Source organism: Delphinapterus leucas, chromosome 15, assembly GCF_059928025.1.
Source record: "Delphinapterus leucas isolate spDelLeu-1000000601 "Yukka" chromosome 15, BTC_Dleu_Yukka2, whole genome shotgun sequence".
Taxonomy (NCBI): domain Eukaryota; kingdom Metazoa; phylum Chordata; class Mammalia; order Artiodactyla; family Monodontidae; genus Delphinapterus; species Delphinapterus leucas.
The window spans coordinates 51,016,262-51,043,108 of record NC_143143.1 but is presented as its reverse complement, the minus strand read 5'-3'; the positions used below and the strand labels follow the sequence as shown (position 1 = coordinate 51,043,108).

Here is a 26,847-nt window from a genome sequence, read left to right as displayed (position 1 = left end):
AAAGTTAAGTAAATATCCCCAATAACACATTAGAAGAAGAATTCCAGCTCAAATGAGGTAAAAGAAGTAAATGAAGGAAGTTGGCCCCATGTAGAAAACGGGGAGCACTCATTCTTGTCCAAAGGGCAAGTCAGACTCAGTTCCTACCATTGGTCTGAGTCTGAGGTCTTCCCACCTTGAGAGTCTGTGGGCCAGCTTCATTCTCTAAAGGAGAATCACAGAACCTGAAATCTTAAATGAATTTCCTCTTCTTTTAATATTGGCCACTAATTCAGTCTTTTTCTGAAACACCATGTCGGCAAAAAAAAAAAAGCAGTAACAAAAACTGAATGCATCCCTTGGACCACCAGTTTGCAGCATCATCACTAGATGAGTCAAATAAAATGCCTGAGAATCTGACTAAAATTTGGCATTTCAGTAAAGCTGCTAATGGAAAATATGCTCTTTGCTATGCAAGCAGTTTTGCTGATAATAAACACCAAGACTACTGTTAAACTCATCAAATGTAATTCGTGGTAAGAAGTCAGTAACACACCTACCACTCTGTCATGAAGTAGAAATGGGCAGAGACACAGCAACCACCCACAAAGGCAGCTTACTGGTAATCTCAGAGGTGCGTGCTGAGCAAACGCGACTTACTCAGATGTTTCAGTATCATCTGTGGCGTGAGAATTTATGCCCAGAGTCACATCAGCCACAAGAATGAATTGCAGCAGAAGTTTTTCCCAGAAGAAGCTGAATTTACTCTTAATGTTTTTTTTTCCACTGAGCAAATAGATATACTGTAGTTTTTGAGGTTACTATTGATTTTTTTTTTTCCTTTAGCAGTTGATGGTGGTAGACAGTTCTTTTTTTCTTATTGGAGTATAGTTGATTTACAATGTTGTGTTAGTTTCAGGTGTACAGCAATGTGAATCAATTATACATATACATATATAGAGCAGGTACTCTTAACTTTGATAGAAATATATACAAATCCTGCTAAAAGCCATACATTAATTTCCCCAAAATGTCCCAATTAAGATAGACTTTTAAGTCAACATATTTAATTTTGGTACTCTTGACCTGAAAGAATGAAAAAGGACTTATCTCTTCCATAGGGTCTCATGACTCAGTTAAGGACCAAAAGAATAAAATCAATGATAGTTTTTTTGTTTTTTGTGTTTAGTATAAATAGGCTTAGAGATAATTTCCTGGCTCCTCTAGTTTGTACAACAGGAAGCTGAGGCTTGAGCCCACCGCCATGCCCATCAAGTGATGATCAGTAATTAGGTCCCCATTTCTTTGTGAAAGGGGAAGTGTTGTCTGGGAACCAGATTATCCCAAAACTTCAATACCTGCTACCTACCACGCAGGGATAGTTTTGAGCACAGAGAAGAAACACAAGAGATAATTTTTCAAGGTGAGCTTTCTTGTTATGTGTATTCATTGTAATCATTTTAATTCCATATGCTTCTAATTTTTTAAAATTCTATATACATTAGGTAACTTGCAGCTCATAACCATGAATTAGGTTGGGCAAACAAGGTCCTGTTCAGTTTTCTAATAAAGAAATTGAAGCCTGGAAAGATTTATGTTTGTTACACAAGGCCACTAGGATGAGCTGGGACCAGAATCCAAGTCCTCCTACTGCTTTTCCATGCTAATTTTTTTAATTCATGCAACAAATATTTACTGAATCTACTTTGTACCAAGCATTGGGCCGTGTAGTGGTGAAAAAAAGAGGTTTTCCCTGCCCTTGTAGAGCATATCTTATATACTTGAAGCCATCATGAATGCCTTTATGGTACAAACACCCTCATTCCTCATATCTTAATTGGGTTAATTAAGGTTCACCAGAATACTTCCTTAAGCAATAGTCTATGTCAGCTTACTTCCAATCCTCAGAGCCTCTTTTTTTTTCCCTTTTCTTGTGCTGCGCTAGAATATTTAAAGAAACAATCTTCTCCACCCTCCTTTCAATGATATTTGCAAGGGACATAGGAATGTGGCACCTCTGAAATGTTTTATTCTAGACTTGCATACAGCCCCTTATTTGCCCAGGAAAATTAATACATGTGCCAGACAGGCATGATGATTACTAAATCTTAGAAGGGAGGCTAGTAGTAGGGTGATTTAGTGGGGTTTTTTTCCCCATGACAATGCAAGAGTAGCTAAATCCATTTAAATAAGGATACATCGACGTGTCAATCTATTCCTGCGGCAGTAGGTTAAGCTTGGAGGAAAAGTTTATTGATTTAACTTCTCAGGCTGTTCTCCCTTCTCCCAGGTCACTCTCTGCATGTTTTCATGAGTACTGAATAATATAAGTAGGTTTGTATGTAATTGTATTTTGAATAAGGTATAACAGGCATTTGAAATATGATTTCTCTTATATTTAATCCTAACAACCCTTTGAAGTAGGCAACAATCTCCCAATTATAAAGATTGAAGAAGGTATCACTCTCCCAATTATAAAGATGAACAGACTGAGAGGGTAAGTAGCTTGTCCTAAGACCTGAGACTGTCCATGTCTTTAACCCAATGCAGAACCCCTTGTTTATAACACAAAAGGGCACAGATATTGGTAACAGGACTGGATTTATGAGGTGTTCCAGGTTACCACAAATTAAGCAGGACATTGTTACCTATAATTCCCTAACCCCAAATCCAGGGGAAGGTAACATCACCTCAGAGCACTCATTGTCCCTGTTATCAGGTCCTATTCCTAGAACCTTCCTGCCTAGCACCACCTTCCTCCATGCCTTCTCCCAGAGGCATTTATTCACTGGACAGGAATGCTGAGACCATGTGCACCAATGCGTTTCTGAAGAATTTATATATAAATGAACTGTAAATCAAGTCCTGTGTTAACCTGCTAACAGTATTGGGAAATTAAGAAAATCTTGGGAAAGTTCAAAATCCCTCCCCCATTTATATTTTATGAAATCTTTTAAGATATCCATGAAGTAGGTTAAAGGTGAGCCTACCTTAGGAAGAAAATTAAACGTAAAATAATTAAGTCACTCACTTAAAAAAATAAGCAAAAGGAAACATGACCATGAGGGTAGTTATATAACCTGAGCAAAGTCTATCCATTCCAGACTTCAGTATCATCTCATTTCTCTAAGTTTCTCAAGAGTAAGACTAGGATATAACATCAAGCATCATCTTAGAGTGGATATTACTGATTGAACTGTTTTCCTCTATGATTAGGGGCTGATCAGCTAAAGAAATCTGATTTCAGTTAAGTCCCTGGCTGTGACCAAATTATCAGGAAGAAATAATGTTTATAAAGAAATACTTATTTTCAAAGCATTGCAGCCCCATTTTCAGTGATTGAAGGAAGCAGATGGAGAAATATTTTAATTATCTGTAAAGCTGAAGGCCAGGGTTCCTCAACGTTCTGTCATCCTTGTGAGTGCATCTAGATTAGGAAGCTGGCAAAAATATCAATTGATGAGGATTCAAAATGAGCTGAGATTGACAACCACAGTGGAGGTTCTCACTGTGTAATGATGGTATTCAAGACCTTCCAAAAAGTGTCCGGTGTTTAGAAGCCATGCCACATAATGAATAGTTATATTCAGCATGTAAAAGAGAATAAATATGGTAGCTGAACTTGGGTTTTTGGGACTAGGTTGTAGAAGGGGCAGTGGACTCATTAGATGACTCAGCAGAACAAAGATGGATGGGTGGCAGTTCTATGGAGACATCTATGTGCAGAAGAAAGAACTTTGGGATGATTGGTGTTGCCCAGCAGTGGGCAGGGCTGCCTTTTGAGGTGGGCATATTCAATGGACTGAGACTGGAAGCCCACTTGTTGGAGAGACCTTATGGGAATACAAGAAACTCTTGGGTCGGGTGGGAGATTGGAAGTCTTTCCAGCTCCCAGACTCAGTTACTCCTTGATTTTCAAACCAAGACTCTGAAAGAGCTGTTGAAAATTATGCCAGCCCAACATGGGAGAAAGTTTACCAGCTACACTACAGGTCTAACTCGTCACTACAAATTCTTCTCGTTCAGGAGCACAGTACCATGCAGAAGCTACATTGCACACAAGTTGACAAAATTGTGGCGCAGTATGACAAGGAGAAGTCAACTCATGAGAAAATCCTAGAGAAGGCAATGAAGAAGAAGGGGTAAATGCTGTTTATGTCCTTCTGGAGGCTGTTTGCCTTTTTATGTTTTGTCTTTTCCCACAGTTCAACTGCCTGTTTAGGCCAAGGAAGAACTTAGTCTTAACTGTGTTTTTCATCATTAACAATGATTCCTGGAAAATAAGCGACTCACTCAGCTGAAGGGAGTGACTGAAGTGGAAAAGAAGAGCTTTATTCAAGTTCTGCAGCTGTTGGTTAATGAAGTAATAACTGTGTCTTTCATGGTACCTTTAAGGTGAATGGGGGTCGAGGGGGAGAAGGAAGGACAAATTACAGTTGGAAAAATTCCAGAAATCATTTTGCATTGCTAGGTAATAAATAATAAGGTTGATACACTCAAGGAAAAAAACGCAATTTTGATGTTTAATATTACAAGAATCCTTAGCTTATGCCAACAGATGAAACTGTTGAATAAAACCTATCACTGCATTTACCTTGAAAGATTTTATCTATTGATAGAATTAAGCTGGGGGAATGTTTCTGTGATGCTGCAAGCTCACTGAATAACAGAGCAGGAGGGAAACACACTCAGTGCCAGCCATGGAGAAGTGATAAGTTGGATGTTTAGAATGTGCCTCTCAGAGACACTCTCTATTAATAATATGATGAAGCACTCTGACTTAGGCCATAATAAATCAGAGCATATATGCTGAAGGCAGAAGCTCAGGACCTATTCTGGTTTCAGCAATGATATGGATATTCCAAAAGGAAAAAGTAATCACTGAAATAAGCAGTAATAGTTGCTGGGCAATTGCCTAGTATATATTTCCTACTCACAATAGAGTAAGAAGCAAAAATTACCCTGCACTGCCAAGAAATGCTATTTTTCTCCCTTGCTGGCATGTGTCAAAGACAAAAATCTGGCTTTACAACCAAAGTGGAAGAATTGAAAACTCGTTTCAAGGCTGAGGTCCTATTTTTCAGTTCTCATCCTAAATAGTGTATTATTGAATAAATAAAAAATAGCTTGAAGAAAAGCAGGAACCAAAATGGAAACTCTGACAACAAACCTTTAACAATGAGATAATTGTTAGGTCTGAAATGTCTCTTTGTGTAGTGGTTGAATTGAGTAATCACGATACAGATATTTTGTAAGGTGTGCATCTATTACTGGAAGAACCGAGGCTGCCCAGTGAGCCATGGCGTCTCATGTTTGATGAACAAATTGTCTTCATTGGAAGGCTTTGGAGCAAAGGTTCCTGGGAGAGGAAAGATATCTAATGCCTGGCATGCATTTGTGGTTTTCCATTTTCAGGGGAAGTAATTGTCTCGAAATGAAGAAAGAAACAGAAATTAAAATTCAGACGCTGACATCAGATCACAAATCTAAGGTAAGAAAATACCTGTTTTTACAGCAGCAACTGCAGAAGATACTGTGTAATTTTTTAGAAGCTGCACCCAGTTTAAATCAGAAATAACAGTAGCCTGGGGCTGGTCTGGGCTCACTGGCTTGGAGAAGAGCCATTTCATGAAACACCTTTTCCTTAATTTGTAAACATATGCTCACAATATCTATGTTGTCTGCCTCAGAGACATCAAGGGAAACAACTAAAAGGAAATAGTGTATAAAATACAGAATATGATTCCCTATAGAAGTAACATTGATCATAGGACAGAAAACCACCCACCTTGAGGGTTCAGTAGCTCTTTGATACTTATTCCGTCCTAACTTTGCTGTGGAAGTTTGGGATGGGAAAAAATCCAGAGCTGAGATTCTAGGAGATGAGCCTAATTACTTGGATTCCCCCAAAGATGCAAGAAAATAGTTTAGGGGACATTAATTAAGATTATGGACATTTTGGAGAGCTGAGCACCAAGGTGCCATCAAGAACATAAATAATTATAATTATAATAATTATAAAAGAAAAGAAACTGTGAAAGAAAGTTTCCAACTATAGCTTTTGGTCAAACCAGCCAGCCTCCGTATGTCTACATGCAGCTCTGTCATCCAGCCAGCGACCCTGCCACACACCTGGGCCAACCGGGCATCCAAGCCGAAGTTCTCTTTGGTGCTGTGTATTTTGTGTCCACTCTGCCATGCAGTCTGTAGAGGCAGTAAGCTGTGTATCTTTAAGAGTTGTTCCCCACTCTCTCTTTCTCTCTTCTTAACTGGAATATGTGAGAATTAACAACTATGCAACATGCCATGATTTTTAAATGCTTTGCATAAATAGGAAAACAGAAATGTTGGCCACCATATCAATTTGCTTTTGCTGCATGAAACACCATGCCGAAATTTAGTGGCGTAAGACAGCTACCATGTATTAGCTCACAATTCAGTGGGTTAGAATTTGGGCTATACTCCACTGGACAGTTCTACTGATTTTGGCTGGGCTCATGTGTGTGTCAACAGTCAGCTGGGATTGATAGCCTCACTCAGCTCTCTGGTGGGTAGCTGACTGCTGGTTGTTTTTTCCTACATGACCTCTCATCCTCCAGCAGGCTAGCACAGGCTTTACCACAGGTTAGCCTCAAGGTTCCAGGCATAGAAAAAGGATAAGTACTTTCCAAGCTTCTGCTTGTATCACATTTGCTACTGTCTTGTGGCTAAAGCAAATCACGGGTCAGCCAGATTCAAGGAGGTGGAGAAAGAGAATCTAGCTATTGATGAGCTGTAAAACCACAGTGTGAAGAGCACGGATACTCTTTGCAGGAGAAGACTTTCTACCCCAGCATCTGTTCAAATGACACAATAAGTCATGATCCAGGAATAAGAGAACACAGCTCTCTATTCAGATCTGTGGCCTTGTGGAAGTGAAGCTGGAAAAATATAAGGTGATGAAGAGAATTCTGATAGAATTGGTAAAGGAGCCCAAAGCCCAGACAAACCAGAGTGTGGGCGAGTTAGGCAGTTGAAATAACGAGTCATGATTAAGTATTTAGAGCCAAAGTGTTTGCTCTATTTTAATAAGCAATGACTTCCTGATTCCCACGGATTAGTACATATTTTTGCAGGTTATATGGGTGTCTACTGATTGACCAAGTAAATTGGTGGGAGGGATCTGAAATGCATGGCTAATATTGTGCTTTCAGTTCCTACCTGACCTGTGAGAATTCCAAGTGGCACCACCCCCTTTTCCCCACGCAGGTCAAGGAGATCGTGGCGCAGCACACAAAAGAGTGGTCAGACATGATCAACACTCACAGTGCAGAGGAGCAGGAGATCCGGGATCTGCACCTCAGCCAGCAGTGCGAGCTACTCAAAAAGCTCCTGATCAACGCCCACGAGCAGCAGACCCTGCAGTTGAAACTGTCCCATGACAGGTGGGAGAGTTAGCTCCAGAAGACACTCCCAATTTTTACGAAAGACTAGTTTTGTGGTGTGTGTGTGTGTGTGTGTGTGTGTGTGTATGCACCTGTCAAGGTAGTAAGGAAAATCAACTTGACATACAACATTGAGCTTTTACATATATCCTATTGTACAGTTGACGTGAGCAAGAGGAACTATGAGAAATGGCCTCTGCCATCAAAGGGCTTCCAAGCGTTGGCAAGATCTCACACTCCCATGACAAATTAAGTCACGTTACAAGTAGCGTATGATACATACTAAAACGTGTCACAGGCTCTACCGCCTCCAAGTGGTCCCAGATGCTTCATAGAATGATAGGGCTGGAGGCGGCCTTTGAAAAATGATCTGGAGCCTCTTGGAAGAGAAGACATAGAAGGAGGTAAAGACCAAGCAGTTGAGCTCCTAGAGGGATTGGTTCTGATCACTCAGAGGTACCTGAGGAAAGACCCTTGTTTCCGCTGTCTGGACTTCTATGAGTTCTAGAAAAGCAGGCCTGATCAAGAAACAGCAAAAAGTATCTGTTTACTTTGGTCTCACCCCATTTCAGCAAATCGCATACTGCATATGATGAGCTGGACTTTTTCCCAGGGCGGAAGAGTGTTAGGTCAGTTATGTCTTTTTATCACAGCTTTGTTGCAGCTCGCCTGCGCCTACCTTAGTGCCAGCTGTATGCCACAGTTATGGTCTGTTGATACACACAGAAAAGTAGAAAACAGAAGCATTTTACAAACAAATCAAAAAGAAACTTTTAAAATCTAACTGCATGAATTATCTAGGCACATTCTCAGATTTCCAACTTTATTTTGGAGTGATATACAGCCATAAGAACATGAAGTATTTTTGCCATAGTTTCTGATTCTCACATGAATCAACTAAATGAGGTATACTATGCTGAGTTTCCTGTGGGCTAAGTTTCCAGACACTGTCCATTTTCAAGTATTCTATTTATTTGTATAGGATTAAAAGTTGTCTTTTTTTCCCTTAGAAATGCTCTTGATTTAGTACACAGAAAGGTCTGTTCATTATCCTCCCTTTGACCATTGCTATAATACCAGATTTTAGGTGTCCACCCTTATTCAAAGATACTTCAAAGAATAAGGTACTCTATTCTAATTTTTTTTCTTTTGAAGTTGAATAAAGGGAAAAAATTAGCCCACAACAGCAGGCATTGTCTAAAAAAAAAGTAAATGAATTCTTGCATGACACAGGAAGTCATTTGAAGGAACCATAACCTTAATACTAACTTACCTTAAAAAACAGATCGATGACAGGGGTATTTTTCAAAAAAAACAGCAGCATCAAAGCTTCTTCTCAAGCATCCTGTAGTTGTGTTTCTTTGTCACCATCACAGCTGTCGCTCTCGGTTAAAAAATCTTGGCTTCTTAACATTCAGCAGCATTATTTGGTTATAGATAGGTGCTTGTTGAATGAAAGAAGGGATGGTCAATTTAATAACAAGTTATGAAAAATTTTGAGAGCCATTTTCTTGGGCCCAGGAGTTTCTATACATACTCCAGCCTCTGTGGCCCTAAGGTCTCTGACTGAAGCACTCTCTGTTTCAGCTTTGTCCACCCCTTTCCCTGAAGTACAAACACTACTTAAACAACCTCGCTCCTTGGTCCCTCATTTCCAGGCAGTGCTTCAAGGAGATTGCCACAGGTTCCAGGGAAGATTCTTTGTTAATAATATTCATTTTAGTATTCTAAATTGTATGCTTTTAATGAACTCATCAATAATATAAAGATATGAGTTTTTGTGGTACACACACGCATTCACACACACAGTGATCAGTCACCTGTAAACATCCTTTCCCCCCCCCCCCATTTCCTATGCTTATTGGAAACCATTTCGTCCCCTTCCTTCCCTTGGGCTGTCAGAAAACAGGATGGTCACTTGTGAGTGTTAGAACATCCTTTCTCTTCCAAGCCATCTGATCCCAAAAATATGGGGCAAAGCTGGAATATCCTTGTATTCTACTGACCATAAGTGGTTGTCCCTGTGCATTCTTTGATTACTCTCATGCTGTATTCACTATTTACTTTATTTTTAAATTGTATATAGGTTGGTAAACATGATTGCCTGAGATATTTGTATATAACTTAAGATTTGTAGCTTTTATTATTCAGAATTCTTATGGCATGTTAATGACAGTGTCCTACTCTGGACAGCTGAATACGATCATTGTGTGGTTAGGGTTAGCTTAGACACACATAATGTCACTTCTTCCCAGCCCACCACTGTTACTTCACAGTGACCCACTGCCCCCAGGAGAAGCATCCTAGTGGATCGGGGCTCCTGCCCTCCTTTCCACAGAGTACAAAACAACTTGATGAGCCCAATAGTGAAATAAAAAGTGAACCTAGTCCCGTTGTTACATGTGGAATGTGTTTTCTGTTTCTGTTTTCATTTTTTTTATTAGAGTTAAATATCCATAACATGAAATTTATAATTTAACCATTTTTAAAATGTATGGCATGAAGTCTATTCGCACTGTTGTGCAACCATCACCACCATCCATCTCCAGAACTTTTTCATCTTCCCCAGCTGAAGCTCTATACCCACTAAACACTAGCTATCCACTCTCCTAATTTTTCTTCTTTCCAGTTTTATCGAGATGTAATTGACATACAGCACTGTATGGTTTCAGGTGTACAGCATAGTGCTTTGGCTTTACATACATCATGAAACGATTACCACAGAAAGTTAGTGAACATTCATCATCTCATATAGATATAAAAGAAAAGAAAAAGAAAAAATATGTTTTCCTTGTGATGGGAACTCTTAGGGTTTACTCTCTGAACAACTTTCATATATAACGTACAGCAGTGTTCATTATATTTATCATGTTGTACGTTACATCCCTAGGACTTATTAATCTTATAACTGGAAGTTGGTACCTTTTAACCACCTTCCTCCAATTCCCCCTCCTCCCACCCCTGCCTCTGGTAACCAGAAATCTGATCTCTTTTTCTGGGAGTTTGGTTACGTTTGTTTTTTGTTTTTTGAAGTATAATTGATCTACAACACTATGTTAGTTCCTATGTTAGTACACAACATAGTGATTCAATATTTCTATACATTACAAAATGATCACCACCTGTTTTTTTATTTTTAATACATAGGGAAAGCAAGGAAATGCGAGCACACCAGGCTAAGATTTCTATGGAAAATAGCAAAGCCATCAGCCAAGATAAATCTATCAAGAATAAAGCAGAACGGGAAAGGTGAGTCTGAACGCTCACTGCCGGAATATAACACTGACTTGAAGACACAGACTCGACAATATTTCTGTGTGTATACACACACTCACATTTGAGATACAAACAAACCTGTGAGTTCTGGTTTAGAATCCTGCTATTATAACTGCTAGAGGATGTATTATTATTGCTGTAAAACATCTTCTGATTGTTTACTACCACTAGTAAAACAGATTTACATTCAATATATGTGTGCTAATTTACAAACAAAATTATATAAAATATGGCAAGATATCCTTCCCACATCCCGTTGGGTCATCCTGTAAGCATCTCATCTGCTCAGGTGTTAAGCCCATTCTGAATGGACTTACAGTCTGTATAACAGCATGTAGGATGGTCTTCTTCCCTTGACTGGCCTCGTGCTGTCCTTGACACCAGGTGTCATCTCAAACCACCACCACCCCCCCACACACACACAGGTTTTCTGGTTCATCCTTGTCTTAGAATGGGTTTCTAGAAACAGAGACAGGAATTTGTGTGCATATGATTTACTGAGGAAAGGATCTTCAGCTAAGGGGAGAGGAGGAAGCAGGAGGGGGCCAGGGCAGGGGCTAAGTAAGGATATGGTCTCGGCTAGAGTTCCTCTTCAGCCTGATCCCAAGCTCTGGATTGTAAACTCTACCATGATCTGTCCCTTTGAACCACAGGTGTCTGGCTTTTGTACTTCTATGTTAATCAGTCATTGGCCACATAGAGTTGGGGGAAGGTTTGTGTGACCTCCAGAGAAGATCCTAGGTGCAAGCCTTTTAGCCAAAGCTGGTAAAGGGGATCTGAGAGGACATCAGTAGTCATAGTACCCAAGAGAGGGAGTTAGCAGCACTTGGTTCCCAGTGATCCCAAAAAGCATCTTCATCTGTGATGCTCATGGCTGCCCTGAAAGCCTCTAAGAACACAGATGCTGGTTGCTCCAGAACTGAGAGCTAGGTTCACACAGCAGTGGTCAAGCACAGCAGGATTGTGTCTCTTGGAGAAATAGACTTGGATAGAATGTGGCTGCCGGCTGAGTTCACCACCCACACAAAGCCTGTGTTTTATGCTCAACAAAATTCAGAGCAAAGTGAAGATTACCTTTGGGGGTTAAAACGTGAGCATGAAGTTTAGGGCTTTACGTCATTCAGCTGTGGACCATAGGCTGAGCTGTTAGGAAACTTTGCAGCTCCAAGCAAAGTACCCCTGTTTCAATTCCACTGTCTACACGGTCTTTTGTGGACGCTTAGTTGATACCTGATGTTTCCTCCTTGTCTTGAACACAGCAGTAACTGCTGTCCAACTACTTCAATATCGTTGATTTTTAAAACGCATCTCATTTATTAACCATAATTAAAGTTAAACTTGAAATAGGACAAAATATAAAGCATAATACCATCCAGTGCATTTTTATGCTGAAGTTTTGTTGGATTAAATATGGTTTGGAATTAACTGGCCAGTAATAGGATTTGGAATTCCACAGTAATTTGACCTGGAAATGAATTGCCTTTTCAACACTTTGGCCAAGAAATTTCCCAGTAAACATGGAGTGTCATTTGTGTCTCTCTAGGGAGATTATTACTCAATTTAATCAATGCTCATTTACACCATCATTTTGGGGTAGTTATCTGGTTCTTGTTTATTTTAACAAAGTGCCACCCTCTGGACGTTATTCTCAGACAAGGAACTTTGCTTAATGGCCTTGTGTACATGGAAATGACATTGTCCACTTTAGCTGAAAAACACAAAATATTCATGCCATAATAAAACCTTGTTAAACTGTTTTAGACTGTCCAAACTGAAATATAGAATTCAACATGATAAATGTGCTAATTGTTAAATAGCTCTTTATCATACTTTTTCAATTATGTTGCAAAATGGACTTTAACCCAGTTGAGATCAAGTTATCTTAAATTATGAGTTACTGATAACTTAACCAGGAAAGTTTTTTTATTTAATTTCCTTATTTTGGCTTATTATACTTATTTATTATAACTCAGTATCCAGTGGTTAGGTGACTCTCAAACATCTACAAATGGCTGGTCTCTTAAAAAATAATTTCTCTATGCTAAATGGTTACCTTTTTAAACACATGCTGTGTGTATCCACCTTATCAAACTACTGAGAAATAAAATTAAAAATTTATAATCAGAGAGCTAAGAAAGACATGCAGAAGCTGAAAAATACTTCTATTCTTGGGTCAAAGCAGACATTTCAACATAAATGACATGATATTTATAACTGAATGACAACATAAACACTGTTGATCAATGTGTCAGAGTTAGATGAAGCACACAGGAAGAGAAATAATCAGCAAAATAAAGAGGCAACCTACCAAATGCGTGAAAATATTTGCAAACATATATCAGGTAAGGGATTAATATCCAAAATATATAAGCAAATCAACAAATCAATAGCAAAAAAACAAATAATCTGATTTTAAAAGTGGGCAGGGGACCTGAATAGACATATTTCTGAAGAAGACATGCAAATAGCCAACAGTATATGAAAAGATGCTCAACACTATGAATCATCAGGGGATGCAAATCAAAACCACAATAAGATATCACCTCACATCTGTTAGAGTGGCAGTTATCAAAAAGACAAGAGATAATAAGTGTTGGCAAGGATGTGGAGAAAAGGGAACCCTTGTGTACTCTTGGTGGGATTGTAAATTGGTGGTGCAGCCACTATGGAGAACAATATGGAGGAGGTTCCTCAAAAAATTAAAAATAGAACTACCATATGATCCAGCAATTCCATTTCTGGGTATATATCTGAAGGAAATGAAAACACTATCTAGAAGAGATGCCTACATCCCCATGTTCATCACAATATTATTCACAATAGCCAAGACATGGAAACAACCTAAGTGTCTATGAACAGATGAATGGTTAAAGAAAATTTGAGATGTCTATTCAATGAAATGTTATTTAGCCATAAAAAGAAGGAAATCCTGCCATTTGGGACAACATGGATGAACTTTGAGAACATTATCCTAAGTGAACTAAATCGGACAGAGAAAAATACTGTATATTTGTGGAGTCTATAAAAAAGCCAAATTCATAGAAACAGGGTGGCATGGTGATTACCAGGGGGTGACGGTAGGGGAGTCAATGAGGAGACATTGATTAAAAGATACAAACTTGCAAATATAAGTTTAATAAGTTTTAGGCATCTAATTTCAGCATGGTGACTGTAGCTCACACTGTATATTACTTGAAAGTTGCTAAGAGAGTAGATCTTTTTTTAACATCTTTATTGGAGTATAATTGCTTTACATTGTTGTGTTAGTTGCTGCTGTATAACAAAGTGAATTAGCTATACGTATACGTATATCCCCTCCCTCTTGCGTCTCCCTCCCACCCTCCCTATCCCACCCCTCTAGGTGGTCACAAAGCACCGAGCTGATCTCCCTGTGCTATGTGGCTGCTTCCCACTAGCTATCTATTTTACAGTTGGTAGTGTATATATGTCAGTGCTACTCTCTGACTTCGTCCCAGCTTACCCTTCCCCCTCCCCACGTCCTCAACTCCATTCTCTATGTCTGTGTCTTTATTCCTTTCCTGCCACTAGATCTTAAAGTGATATTTACAGTGAAAATTATAGCCTAGATGCATATATTTTTTTAAAGAAATGAAAATTAATAAGAAAATGCTCAAAGAGGACATAAAATTAGAAAAATAAACTGAACCCAAAGATGTCAGATGGGAAGAAATCAAAATTTAAGAAGCAAAAAATATTAAAATAGAAAACAAAAAGCAATGGAAGTAAAAAAGTGAAAAAAGCAAAAGCAAAAGCTTGTTATTTGAAAAAAAAAAAATCAGTGAACCTCCAGCAAGACTGATAAAGAAGAGATACCACAAATTAGTAGTATTGGGGATGAAAAGGGAAATAACTACAAATGCAGTAAATACTTTTGAAAACCAAGACTACTATAAACAATACTACTAATGAATTTGAAAACCTAGATGGAATGGACAATTGCTTAGAAAAACTAAAATATCCAAAACTGACTGTAAAAGAAAGAGAAGACCTGAATAGACCTATAACTATTATAGAAATTCAGTCAATTATACGTCTATTTAGTCATGAGAAACACTCCACCTCACCAATAATCAGGGGAAATGTGAGTTAAAACAACAGCATGATGCCATTTCAAAAAAACAGCAATTGACAGAAAAGGAAATGTCTGATAGTAACAAGAGTAGGCAAAGATATGGAGAAAGGGTAACACCCAGACACCATGGGTGGGAGTGCAAACTGGGACAGGTACTTTGGAGTAAAGATGAAGTTGTTTACTCCCTACCAACCTGCAAGTCTAGGTTTACACCCTGGAGAAACCTTTGCTCATACGCACAAGAAGATATGTCCTACATTTCATTTATTTAGCCAATAGACAGTGTGCCAAGCATTTCAGGACCCTATGTGCCAAACCATTGTGCATTGTTGGGAAATAACCTACTTTCTATTAATGGCAAAATGAAAATACTGTAATCTACTCATAAATGGAAAAATCCATGCAGCAGATGAAAATAATGGAATCGTTTGAAACATAGCTATATCTCTTAATCATAAGGCTAAGTTTTAAGTTACAGAAAGAAACCCAGAATATGTTAGCATTTAGGTTAATTTGGAAACCATACAAAACAGTATATGTATAGTCCAGAAGCATCAGCATCACCTGGGAGCTTATTAGAAATGCAGAATCTCAGGTCCACCCCAGACCCACTGAATCACACCCTCTGGGAGTGGGTTCAGAAATCTGTGTTTTTGATAGTATCTCCATGTGATTTGTGTGCATGTGAAAGTTTGAGAAACATTTGTGTGTATTACATATGGATACATCCATATGTAATAAAAATATTAAAACATGGATAGGAAGGTCCACACCAAATTCAGAATAGTGGTTACCTCTGGAGAGAGATAAAGGAGGGAAGTGGAGTGAGGAAGAATACAAAGGGGGGTTTATTTATATCTGCAATGCTTTATTTCCTTTAAAAATATGAGACAAGCATGGTAAAACATAATTAATGTTGACTAATCTGAGTGATGGGTACACAGATTTTTTTTGTCTTTTTCTCTGTACATTGTACATTTCAAAATTCCTCAATAAAAATTAGGAAAAGGAAGTGATAATCCCATCCAAATAATTAAATGGAATATGACTCCTTCATATTTAATATCATGTCCAACCGACGTCATACCAACTGTTGTTTGTACCTGTTGCTTTTAGGCGGGTCAGGGAATTAAACAGCAGCAACACTAAAAAGTTTCTGGAAGAAAGAAAGCGAGTAAGTATTTTATAATTTTCTTGACACTTTTCCTTTAAAAAAACTATAAACAGTAACTCATGCTTAGAAATCAGACTACTAGCTAATTTGCTTAATTTGCTTTTTCTGTACGTCAAACATTCTAGCTTCTCTTCTCCGCTCCCTGAAAGCTAAATTAATCTCTCACTGAAATCTTTAAGGTAATTATTTGCTCCATTTTATACAGAAAATGAAGCCAGATTTTAATCGTGAACAAGTACTCTTGTTTTCTAAGATTTTGGCAGGAACTATCTTGCCAGTAAAAATTATGGGTTTAAACTCTCCCAGTTTTCAGGCTAATCCTAAAAATGAAAAGAAAGTAATTTGGCATTTAAAAATCCAATTTTGTATTGGATAACACATATTTTTCTTTCTTCTTTTTAATTTTTTTTTATATCCGTCACTTAAATTGCAAACTACCAACCTTCATCCATAAGTTTTAAGATTACAACCCAAAGTTGACCAGAAGTTTTGTTTTGTTTTGTTTTGTTTTTTGCAGCTCGCAATGAAGCAGTCCAAAGAAATGGACCAGTTGAAAAAAGTCCAGCTTGAGCACCTCGAATTCCTAGAGAAACAGAACGAGCAGGTATTTCACCTAAAAAGCATAAAAAGTTGTAGGCAGCCAGCCAGCTTCGGGAGGCAAATGCCTTAGGTCAGAGTCACCCTTCTGCTAAAGCCCGTGGCCTGAGTAGTAGCACGGAAAGATGGCTAGAAAAATTTGGTGCCTACTGTACTTACCCCATTTCATCCACCAAGAACAGAAAGTATTCTTTTTTGAAGTGGGAGAGGAATGTGGCTGTGGGGAGAAAAGAATCAAAAGTCATGTTTTGATTAGATTATGGGGATTCTAAGAAGGACATTACTGAGAGGAGGAGAAAACAGGTTACAAATTGTTTCTTCATTTTCACTTAGAGTTTTATCACTTTTACCCTAGAGACAAGTGAGGTTGTATTTAAAAGCAAATGAGAGAGACCACCCACTTTCAACCTCAATCTAAAAGTGAAGTTATAGAACCTTATTAGGCCTTACAAGTGAAACTTAGAGGCATGAGCCACCATAACTCTACAAACCACTGGAAGTGGGTGGATACCATACTCTTGGTGCTAAACGCTAAATATACACAAATAAAAATACACACAAAAAATGTACACAAATAAAAAGAGTTATCCAAAATCCAACTATTTAGTAGCTATCAGGCATATACCAACACCAGGATAAATGTGTGTTTACCTCGAGCAGTACATATAGATGGGCTATAGCCCATTGGCCATCCGCACTCTCATTTCAATTTGATGGAAGTACCTCTAGCTTATGTGGCAAAATGACCCTCAGCAGCAGTTAAAATTTCAGTCTGTCTCAGTCCAAATACATCTCTTTAGGTGTAGCTGGTTTGGAAGTTTCTAGATAATTCACTTCAATATAGAAGCTTTAAAGTGGTTTTGCTGAAATACGTACTTGTACTACATTATTCTTTCCTATTTCCTTTCATATATAAAGTAATACTATTTAAGGTATATTTTTTAAGAGTAAATGGCTTCCATTGAAGAACACCTAACTGGAAATTACACTAAAAACTACCTTTGAGAAAGTAAAACAAAACCATAAAATCTTTTTTTTTTTTTGTATTGCAATTGGGTAACAAATAAATCCAACTTCTGGTTTCAGATTCTTTACTTTTTAGTTGATAGAAGTTTTACTCATGGGCATACTTCTGAGTTATGTTTCCCATTTCCTTTCCAGCTAAATGCTTCTATTCATGAACAGTCCACAGATCCCTAAGGGGGACAATAAGTGTTTATTGTCCCATGGGCCCAACTCATTTGACCAACTCATAGATACATCACCTTCTGGTACAAGTTACTAATGATTTTGCTCCTAAAGCATTGCTCAGAAAGTGCTGGGGGGGGGCTGGGGGGGATGGGTGAATGAGTAAGGGTAGAACCACCATCTCCAAAACAATAGAATCCACTTTAGTGAATCAGGACTGGGTGGGGATAAGGATGCCTTAGAAGAAGGCACAATGGAGGTAAGATGCAGTTATGTTTCACTTAGCTAAATTAAGAAACTACTTAGAAATCATTGTGTTGCTTGGCAACAAGTTTGACTAAAGAATATAAATGTGCTAAAAATTACTCATCACTACAATAGTGGTGTATATCAGAGCTAGAGAGTACGGTTACCTAGTCTTTTTAGTTTGAGAGCTAAATTGCATAATTTAAAAATCACTTTGGGCTTTTATCCTAATACATGTGTAACTCAAATCACACCAGAGTTCTTGCACTGAAATACTGGATTAGTGATAACTGTACTGATTGGATCATATTGGGAGTATAGTGACCTTTTGTTCCAAAAATTCATATAATGCCTTTCAGTGGGTCACAGGTAATGTCTACCACCCACACCTGATACTTTGAGTCACAGAAGCTTAGGAAAAAACATGAGAAGGCTTGAGATTTGATGAAGATTTAATGAGATTCCATGAAAAGAAATTCAAGATATAGTGACACTTCCAGCAAATGTAGAATTAGGACTTGAATTTCTTTGTTAAGCTTTGCTTTACAAATATGGCCTATTCTATAGCAAATTCAATCCCAGGTATTTCTGGTATACCTTTTTTTTTTTGGAATTTAAAGATCAGAGACCTCTCAATTCAGTTACTCAGTGTGTTTCAACACTGTCATAGACACAGGGCAAAAGACATAGTGACTCTGTTTCTTCCCTCATAATAGGCGAGGTCTGGAACCATTTGGAGAGCTCCCTTTATAACCAATATTTCATTGGCAGAAAACAGTTTCCTGTCTCCAGGCAATCCCAAACTTGTATAACAATCTCCCAAACTACTGTTAAACCCCAAGACTTTTTTCTGTTTCTAAGCCAAAAATAAATGAATTTTAACATTCTCCCATAATACCTCCCTTTAAGGTTTCTTACCTGCTTTCCTGTGACCCTAATCGCCTAAATTCTCCCAGTCACTCCCAAAGAAAAGCCTGGAATCGATCTACTTCATTAGCTAGACAGTGTTGAGGGCATTGGTAGAAACAACTCAAGTTTTAATATATTTGGGTCCTGACTCTGGATCCTAACTTCATATGGCCTTTTAAAGCCTCCTAATGGCCTTGTCTACTTGGTCAGCCAGTTATTCATTTAAAACTCCAAAGGGTTTTTGCTGCTGTTTCCCATCGACCTCCCAGCCACACAGGAGCTCATCCTTCTTGACATGCACCATTTCAAACCTGAAATGCTCCATTACTGTCACACCCAAGTTTTAAAAATTGATTTTTGCCATCAATCCTATCATTTAATAAAGAAAGGTGAGGGGGTCTCGCTCAAGGGTGGGTTCCCCACTCACTGCCCCACAAGAGAGGCGCAGTCTGGGCTAATAGGCATCGGTCGTTTGTTTTGTTCTTTTTTTTTCTGTTGAGATCAACTTGGGGGAAGTTTGTCACTGATGGTTGTATACATGTTTTAGTCTTAGCTTTTTGCTTTTCTGTATATGGTTTTGCATTCATTTTTCAAATTCACTTCAGTATTCATTTATTTTCTTTGTTTTGTATGTATGACTCAATTTTGACATTACTATTTTTGTACAAACAGCTTTTGAAATCCTGTCATGCAGTGTCCCAAACGCAAGGTAGGACTGAAAACTCTGATAAGCAAGACATTGCCTTCCTGCTCAACTACATCCATATTCTTGGTGCTTTGATGATTCACATCTGCTCATGACTAGTTAAGATCACAAGGGTTTGATTTAAAAGTGTGACTATTTAATGCTTGGATTTCTGATGTAATATTCAAACCAAAATGGCCAACATCTTGAGAGAATTATTTCTGATGGAGTTTTAGTAGCCTTTCCAGTTGCAGACCTGGGAAACTCAAGCCATGCTAATGAAGATGTACCCAGGCATCAAAAACAGTGATGTATGGTTGTTGTTTGGACAGATCACAGCTAAGACTGGGTCACAGAGTCATATCTTTCACAAACATTAATATGACTGCCATTAATTTTTAAAGCACCCTGGTAAAAGTTCATTGGTGGTTTTTAATGACAAAGAGTTATGGTTTGCGTGCAGAAACATTATACAATGTCATTATACAATGACTCTTGGCATGCTTTGTGTTAGATCCAATCTGCCAGGGACCTTAATCACCCCTTATAAGTGACTATATGATTTATTGTTCAAACAAGGTAGTTTTGTAAGTGAAAGGGGAAGCTGTTCATAATAGCCAAGACCATGGGCATAAATTGAAACCGTCCTTGACAAGTGGGCATGAATGGTCACCCTGCTCATATGAGAAGCTGGCTCTTGGAATCCTTTTTTAGTGTTAATATGATCCTTCTTTCTAAACAGTGTTCAATATTGTCTTTAAGTGCTAGAGGGGGAGAAGCATAGGGAATCCTTTATTACTACTTAGTGAACATAAAAGTATTTAATTTCAAGTGCTGATAATGTTTCACTGTCATCTCTTATGAATACTGCTTGTGTCATAGTTTCATGTTTGTATATTTTTCTCCATTTCTTCATTTCTCTATTAGAGCATTATTATATCTCAGGCATAAAAAAAATCTGGGGAGGGGGAACTGTCCATCCCAAATGTAAGCAGAAAGTTATCATCTTTAATGTTATTATATCCATCCTCACCAAAATGAAATTTAAAGCCACAATATAAAAATAATGATAAGGGCTTCCCTGGTGGCGCAGTGGTTGAGAGTCCGCCTGCCGATGCAGGGGACACGGGTTCGTGCCCCTGTCCGGGAAGATCCCACATGCTGCAGAGCAGCTAGGCCCATGAGCCATGGCCGCTGAGCCTGCGCGTCCGGAGCCTGTGTTCTGCAACGGGAGAGGCCACAACAGTGAGAGGCCCGTGTACCGCAAAAAACAAAAAAACCCATAAAACAAACAAACAAAAATAACGATAAGAAGGAACTCACTCTATGGTCTGTGGGTTAAACTAATTTTGTAGCAGGACTTCATTTGGGACATTTAGATGCTCATAGTATGATCTGCAGAGTTGACCAAATCCTCCCACTGACCTTCCATTTGGTTGGAATACCTAACTAGACATGAATAGTAACATCAGAGCTCATGAGAGTCCTCCTCTTGAGTTATATCTTTCTATATCCATGTTTCCATTTTTAAATGCCCTTTATTTCAAAATGATGTGTCACTGAAAAAGGACAGGGTGCTTTATTGTTCCTCTGAAAGATCCATGTATTGGGTTGGAAAAAAGCATATGGCTGGAAAGTAAAAGATAAAATGAACCAATTGATTTTCCCTATTTTGCCAGGCAATGATTTGTCATCAGAGCCTGTCCCCATATGACGCCTTTCCACCCCCCAAATCAGCTGGTTGTCTTCTTGACAGCCTTAATTCATGAGATTGAGTTCACTGTGGCTTACTTCCTGGGGTGGACCATAAAAAATGAATGACTCCAGAGAAGTGAGAGCCTATGAGGATAGTTTTTGGACAATAGCATTCCAGGAACCCTACATATTCCTGTAACGTTCTGTTTGCAGCATACTCCAACCAAATCAATGTGATATGCTCCCACCTGAACTTCTCCATCAGTGAAATTCTTAGGCAACTACTTTAAATTAAATTTCAGGCTATTTGGGGAATAAATCGTTCATAAGCAATGCTTATTCTAAAAGTGATCAAATTATCCACACACAGTCAAGGCATGTCAATCTGTAGAAACTAAATCAAACAGTTAGACACGACATAATCTATGAGTAACAGGCGTAGCCTCTTCTCAAGTTGTTTTCCTGGTACTGTGTGGGCCAGTCCTTCTCAGACTTTAACGTGCATAAAAATTTCCTGGCGATCTTATTAAAATGCAGATTCGGGATCAGTAGGTCTGGGGTGGAGTCCAAGATTCCGCATTTCTCACAAGATCCCAGGTGATGCTGATGATGCTGGTCCATGGACCACACTTTAAGTACCAGGACATAGTGACAAGCATCAAATTTACGGGAGAAGAGAGGTTGGGTTTGCTCTATGGATTCAGGAGAGGATTTCAACATGTAAGGTCACGTTTCTGATGTTACAGGCGAAGGAGATGCAGCAGATGGTGAAATTGGAAGCCGAGATGGACCGCAGACCAGCAACAGTTGTGTGAAACTCCAGGACGCAAACTGAAACCGCAGAACCACTGCATCAAAAGAGCACTCCCAAAGTTCTGAACACAAATTCCGTGGAAGAAAGCTGATGTCTTTTGCGTCTCCTTTATGTATAGACAAGATGTCACCTGAAACCACAGAGACTTACGTACTTCTCTTAAATGTTTTGAATACTGAATTTCCTTGGCCAACTAAAAGTAGCTACAAATCCCCCAAAATTACGATTCCAATAAGGCAGAGTTTACCCATTGATCATACCACTTAAACATGTTTGCTATAAAGTACCATCACAGATAAATGAGCTTGGTGTTAACAACTCTGCTTTGTGATGCATTAGGACATGTTTGAGCAACAGCAAAAATAGTGTATTAGCCATGTGATAGTAAGCGCATGCACTAGGGGGAAAAGAAACTCTGTCTACAAATTTATCAGCAGAAGTGGTGATCTGCTAGACAAATAATCTGGGGGAATTTTTCTACATCTAAGTTACCTCATCAGTAAGTGCCAAGTCTCCACCATGCCATAAGAAGCTAACTTCCTGTAACAGTTGTGGAAATTATTAGAACAATAGAAAAAAAAAGAAAAAGAACAGTGTCCCTGTGCCAAAACCATCAGTGCTCAAAAGGAGAACTCTGTCAGGCACTTTTAAGAAAGTTGACATCTGACATTGCTTTCTAGGAATTGCTTCTGCCAATTCCAGATTATTACAGCTCACTCTTACACCATAAAGATTGTGAAGTGGTTATTGGCAAACGTTTGTAAATGTGACCATGTATAAAGTATTTATACTCCTAATTCTCACTGTCAGAGAGCAAAATCATCTAAGTATTGCCACATGACAAGATTAGTAAACAGGAATACTAGAACTATGTTTGCATGATACACAAGCACCAATTATGACTAATCCGTACACAGTTAACCTAATGCAAGTAAATACTGGTTAAGAAAATGTATGGCACAGAATATAATTTGACTCTCAAGACTTTTAGCATAATGAAGAAGTCTATATATATGTGTATACGAATTATGTGGGCATTCTTGATACTTCAAGTTCTAGTTTCAAAAAAAATACATAACTAATTTAATTTTACACAAAAATATTTATGCAGATTTTCAGAATTTCATATCAGGAAATAACCTTTTTATGTCTGTTAAATATCAAAACAATTTGCTACAGTGTTAATCTGCATGGTCTTTAAGCCTGCTGTAGTTGTGTTGCAGAGACTGCATGAAGAAGTCCCCCCTGGGAATGGAGCCATGCCCCAAAGCCCAGAGGAGTGCATGGAAACTGTAATCTAGAGCTAATCAGATTACTGATTTTAGGGCACAAACCACCAACTGAATTGTTGTATATGCTTGTACAGATTGATTCTGTGTGTTCCTCTGAATAAAGCAGAGAAAATTATGTTACCATCAATATTGAAATTAAACTTCCAACTTCTCTAATAAAAAATGAAAACACATCTAACACCCGTCAGAGTATTTGCTCCCAAAGATGCTTTCCAGTGTACTTTTCCTGTTTCATAAAAGATCTCTTCATTGAAGGGGGCTTATGCATGACCCAACACATTTTGCTCCTGACACAAAACAGGCTGATTCTAGTTGACTCCCAATGTAAAGTACTTGTTTTTTTTTTTCTTTTTCTCATATTTATCCTTTGAACTGGCTTCTGAAATTCTCTGGTTCCAAATTTCCTTATCTGTAAGACAGTGGAGTTAGACTATGTATCTTTCAACACTAACATCTCATGAAAAATGATGGCTATTAAAATGGTACCACATTTGGATGGCCAGTTTTCAGAGATTCCAAATGGCTCCCTCATCAAATCAAATAGCTTCTTCCCAGTGCTCACCATTCTGTAGCAATTGACTGAATCCATCACTCCCCTGCTCTTTGCTCTTCTTCTGAGAGAGAAGCAGAAAAAAGTAGGAGCAAACTCTTACTTTTCCCATTTTTCTGATTATTTCTTCTCTGGCTTTTCATCCTCCTACACTGTCATAAGTATTTCTGAGGTCCAGCTTAAATCCAGAGCCAGTTTTTTTTCTTTAACCCAGATTACTTTCAGTATTTGAGATATCTTACTCCCTGAAAGGATCCATTGTAATAGGATGAAAATGTACACACAGCTCAAATGTACAACAAAAAGATGTGTTTATTTTCAACTGTAAGTTCATATTGCACTCAAATCCTGCATTCTCACTTATTATGAAGGAAAAAAAAATCCTGCCAATTACAGTTACTCAGCCTCTTCCAACTTAAAAATAAAAAACACACCTATTTCAGAGGCTTATTAAATTACTTCAAAGTCAAACCCCCAGTTAGAGTTCCCTCCCCCTTAAGGAGGTCTCCCTGCTTCTTTCCCCAGGTGGCCTCTTGGTGTGAAGAGAAGCCTGTGTGTCCTCCTGGCAGTGGGGAGGAGCATCTGGTCTCCTCTCTGGGGTGGTCCTAACTGCCTGCAAGGTGGGCCCTTCCATCCCAGTGTCTCAAGGTTTCTGCTCAGAGGAGTTTTCACCCTAGGCTCATTTTTTCCAACATTCTTCTGGGATACACAGAAACTTCTGGATTTTGTTGGGAGTGGGAACCAGAGGTGCTAGCTCAGGTTCATCCATTTAAATACCTCCTTTGGCCATTTGTCAGCTTCTAACGCCGTGCTGTTCCAATACCACGGGGGTTTCTCCAGGAGGCTTGTAATTTTCTAGAGCTATGCCACAAGAAGCAAGAAGCAAGCCTATAGAGGTTCTACTACATCTTCCTTCTCCCACCTCCAGGACTTTTTGTCCCAATCTGGGGATCAAGGCACTTGACTCAATTCTTACCTTTCTCCCTCCTATCAGCCCTGAAAGGATATTCAGCCGCTCATGGATGATTGATTGGAATGCTCATACTGGACTGGACTTCTTCCCTAAGTAGATTGTTCTTCCCCTTTTGGGGGAATAAAAGGCTTCATGGAAAAGAAAGCAGATTGACAAGATAGGGAAACCCATCGGGAAGTACCATATTTCATCAAATCCAAGACATCGTTGATTAGAACATGCCCATTACTATTTTATATTCCACAAAGAATGAAAGCATGCTGCCAGTTAAACTATGACACACCATCCAGTGATTATAAGACACATCTCAATTTCAGGGATGTTAAAATGTAGAAAATATGTGAAGCTTGGAATCCATGAAATATATAGTATTTCAAAAAATACTATGCAAGCTACTCAAATCCCAAGTCTTAATGGGGGTCGGGGGGGGACTTAGTTTTAAAGATAGAGCACAAGAGAAACCTTATATCAGAAAACCTAAACTAAAGGACACTTACACGATTGGGTTTGAAATTTAGCAGTGAGCTTCCTGGAGAGCATTTCAAAAGCAGAAAGAAATCTATTTCTCACCATCAGTTCAAAGAATGTTCTTTATGTGTATTTTCCTTAGCTGTTTCATTCAGTCACATGCCTTCAATTTCTACTTCTCTGAACATAATTCTTACTTCTCCTAAGCTCTGGTTCTTCCTCTTAGCTTTTCGGTTAAACAAGTGGCCCACATGCATATTGTATGTAATTAATCAAAAAAAGAGGCCCTCCCTCCATCTGTCCTCCCTGTTTAACAGTCCATAACAGGCGCTAAACCTTGTGTGCTTCCACACTCAATCTGTTTATAAAACCCATGAATTCTACCCTGTCTTGGAAGTTGCCTTCTCCCTTACAACTTTTCTCATTCTTCAACACCCAAAATTGAATTTCTTTGGCCCTCAAATCTCTTCTACACCTAGCTTAATTTTCCCAAACAGCAGCTCTGATCATATTACTATCTGGCTGGTAAAGCCTGAGTTCTAATCCACTACCTAAAGAATAATGTTGAGATTACTGATATCAGCATTCATCTTGGGCCCCAGACTGCACCCTCACTTAGCCAGTCTGGATTATCACTATTCTCTGTTCACACACGTAGCACACATCTTTCCTAGCCATGTCACATGAGGATGTTCTATCAATTCTTAAAAGCAACCTCCCAAAATGCCACCTCCAAAACTTCCCTCATTCCCCCAAGCAAGAAATCATCCACCCTTCTGAATGTATCCATTTACACTTTAAAAGTTGTTTAAGCATAGACTTTTTCACCAGCCCAGACTAATTTCTTTTCAGGCTTTGTTTATTCGCTTTGCAAAGAACAGGTAGTCAGTAACTACCCAGTGACCATTTAAGTTGTTTTCTGTGAATGAAGGGTTTGTAACTATCTGGCCCCTTGTGCAATGTCCTTCAATGAAAGGCTAAAGTAAGTTTCCTTCCCAATTTCAAGAAAAAAATTTTCCTCAGTTCATATTGTTAGCATCCTTTCAAAGCAGTAGGACTCTTACCATAGTTAACAGGCAATGTGGCTCCATCAACACTAAGTGTGATTATGGAGAGTGAAGAGGGAACACCCTGAATTATTTCAGTGCTGAGGTTGTCTTAGAGATGCCTCATTCCAAGCCCTCAATAGCTTCTCTTTATCATCACATGTGAAAGTTTAGCAGAAGACCACTCTTCTCTACAACTTTCCCTTGATGCTTGGCATTTCACAGAATCCCAAGCACAACTTTAATGTCATAATAAATCCTGGGTAGTGCCTCTGGGATGAATTTTTATGAGCCATCTTCTTTAATAATATATCATGAAAAGCGTTCTGCTCCATAGGTTAGAATAATGCAAAAATGTTAGGAAGGGAGCGGGGAGATGATTAAAAATAGCAGTATCATTGCTTTTACATTAAAAGAAAAAATAGGTGGCAGCACTTT

General features: G+C 38.6%; 1 protein-coding gene across 1 annotated transcript in view; it reads left to right on the top strand.

Moving 5' to 3' along the window:
• Positions 1-24,691, top strand: part of PLCB4 (phospholipase C beta 4) — a 158,661-nt gene extending 133,970 nt beyond the window's left edge. The window contains exons 30-37 of the mRNA XM_022556478.2: positions 4,006-4,121; positions 5,395-5,470; positions 7,228-7,403; positions 10,551-10,652; positions 15,889-15,946; positions 16,464-16,550; positions 19,559-19,595; positions 22,013-24,691. Coding sequence (XP_022412186.1) covers positions 4,006-4,121; positions 5,395-5,470; positions 7,228-7,403; positions 10,551-10,652; positions 15,889-15,946; positions 16,464-16,550; positions 19,559-19,595; positions 22,013-22,101 — 741 coding nt within the window. The 3' untranslated portion in view covers positions 22,102-24,691. The remainder of the gene's footprint in view (positions 1-4,005; positions 4,122-5,394; positions 5,471-7,227; positions 7,404-10,550; positions 10,653-15,888; positions 15,947-16,463; positions 16,551-19,558; positions 19,596-22,012) is intronic.
• Positions 24,692-26,847: the final 2,156 nt, after the last annotated feature.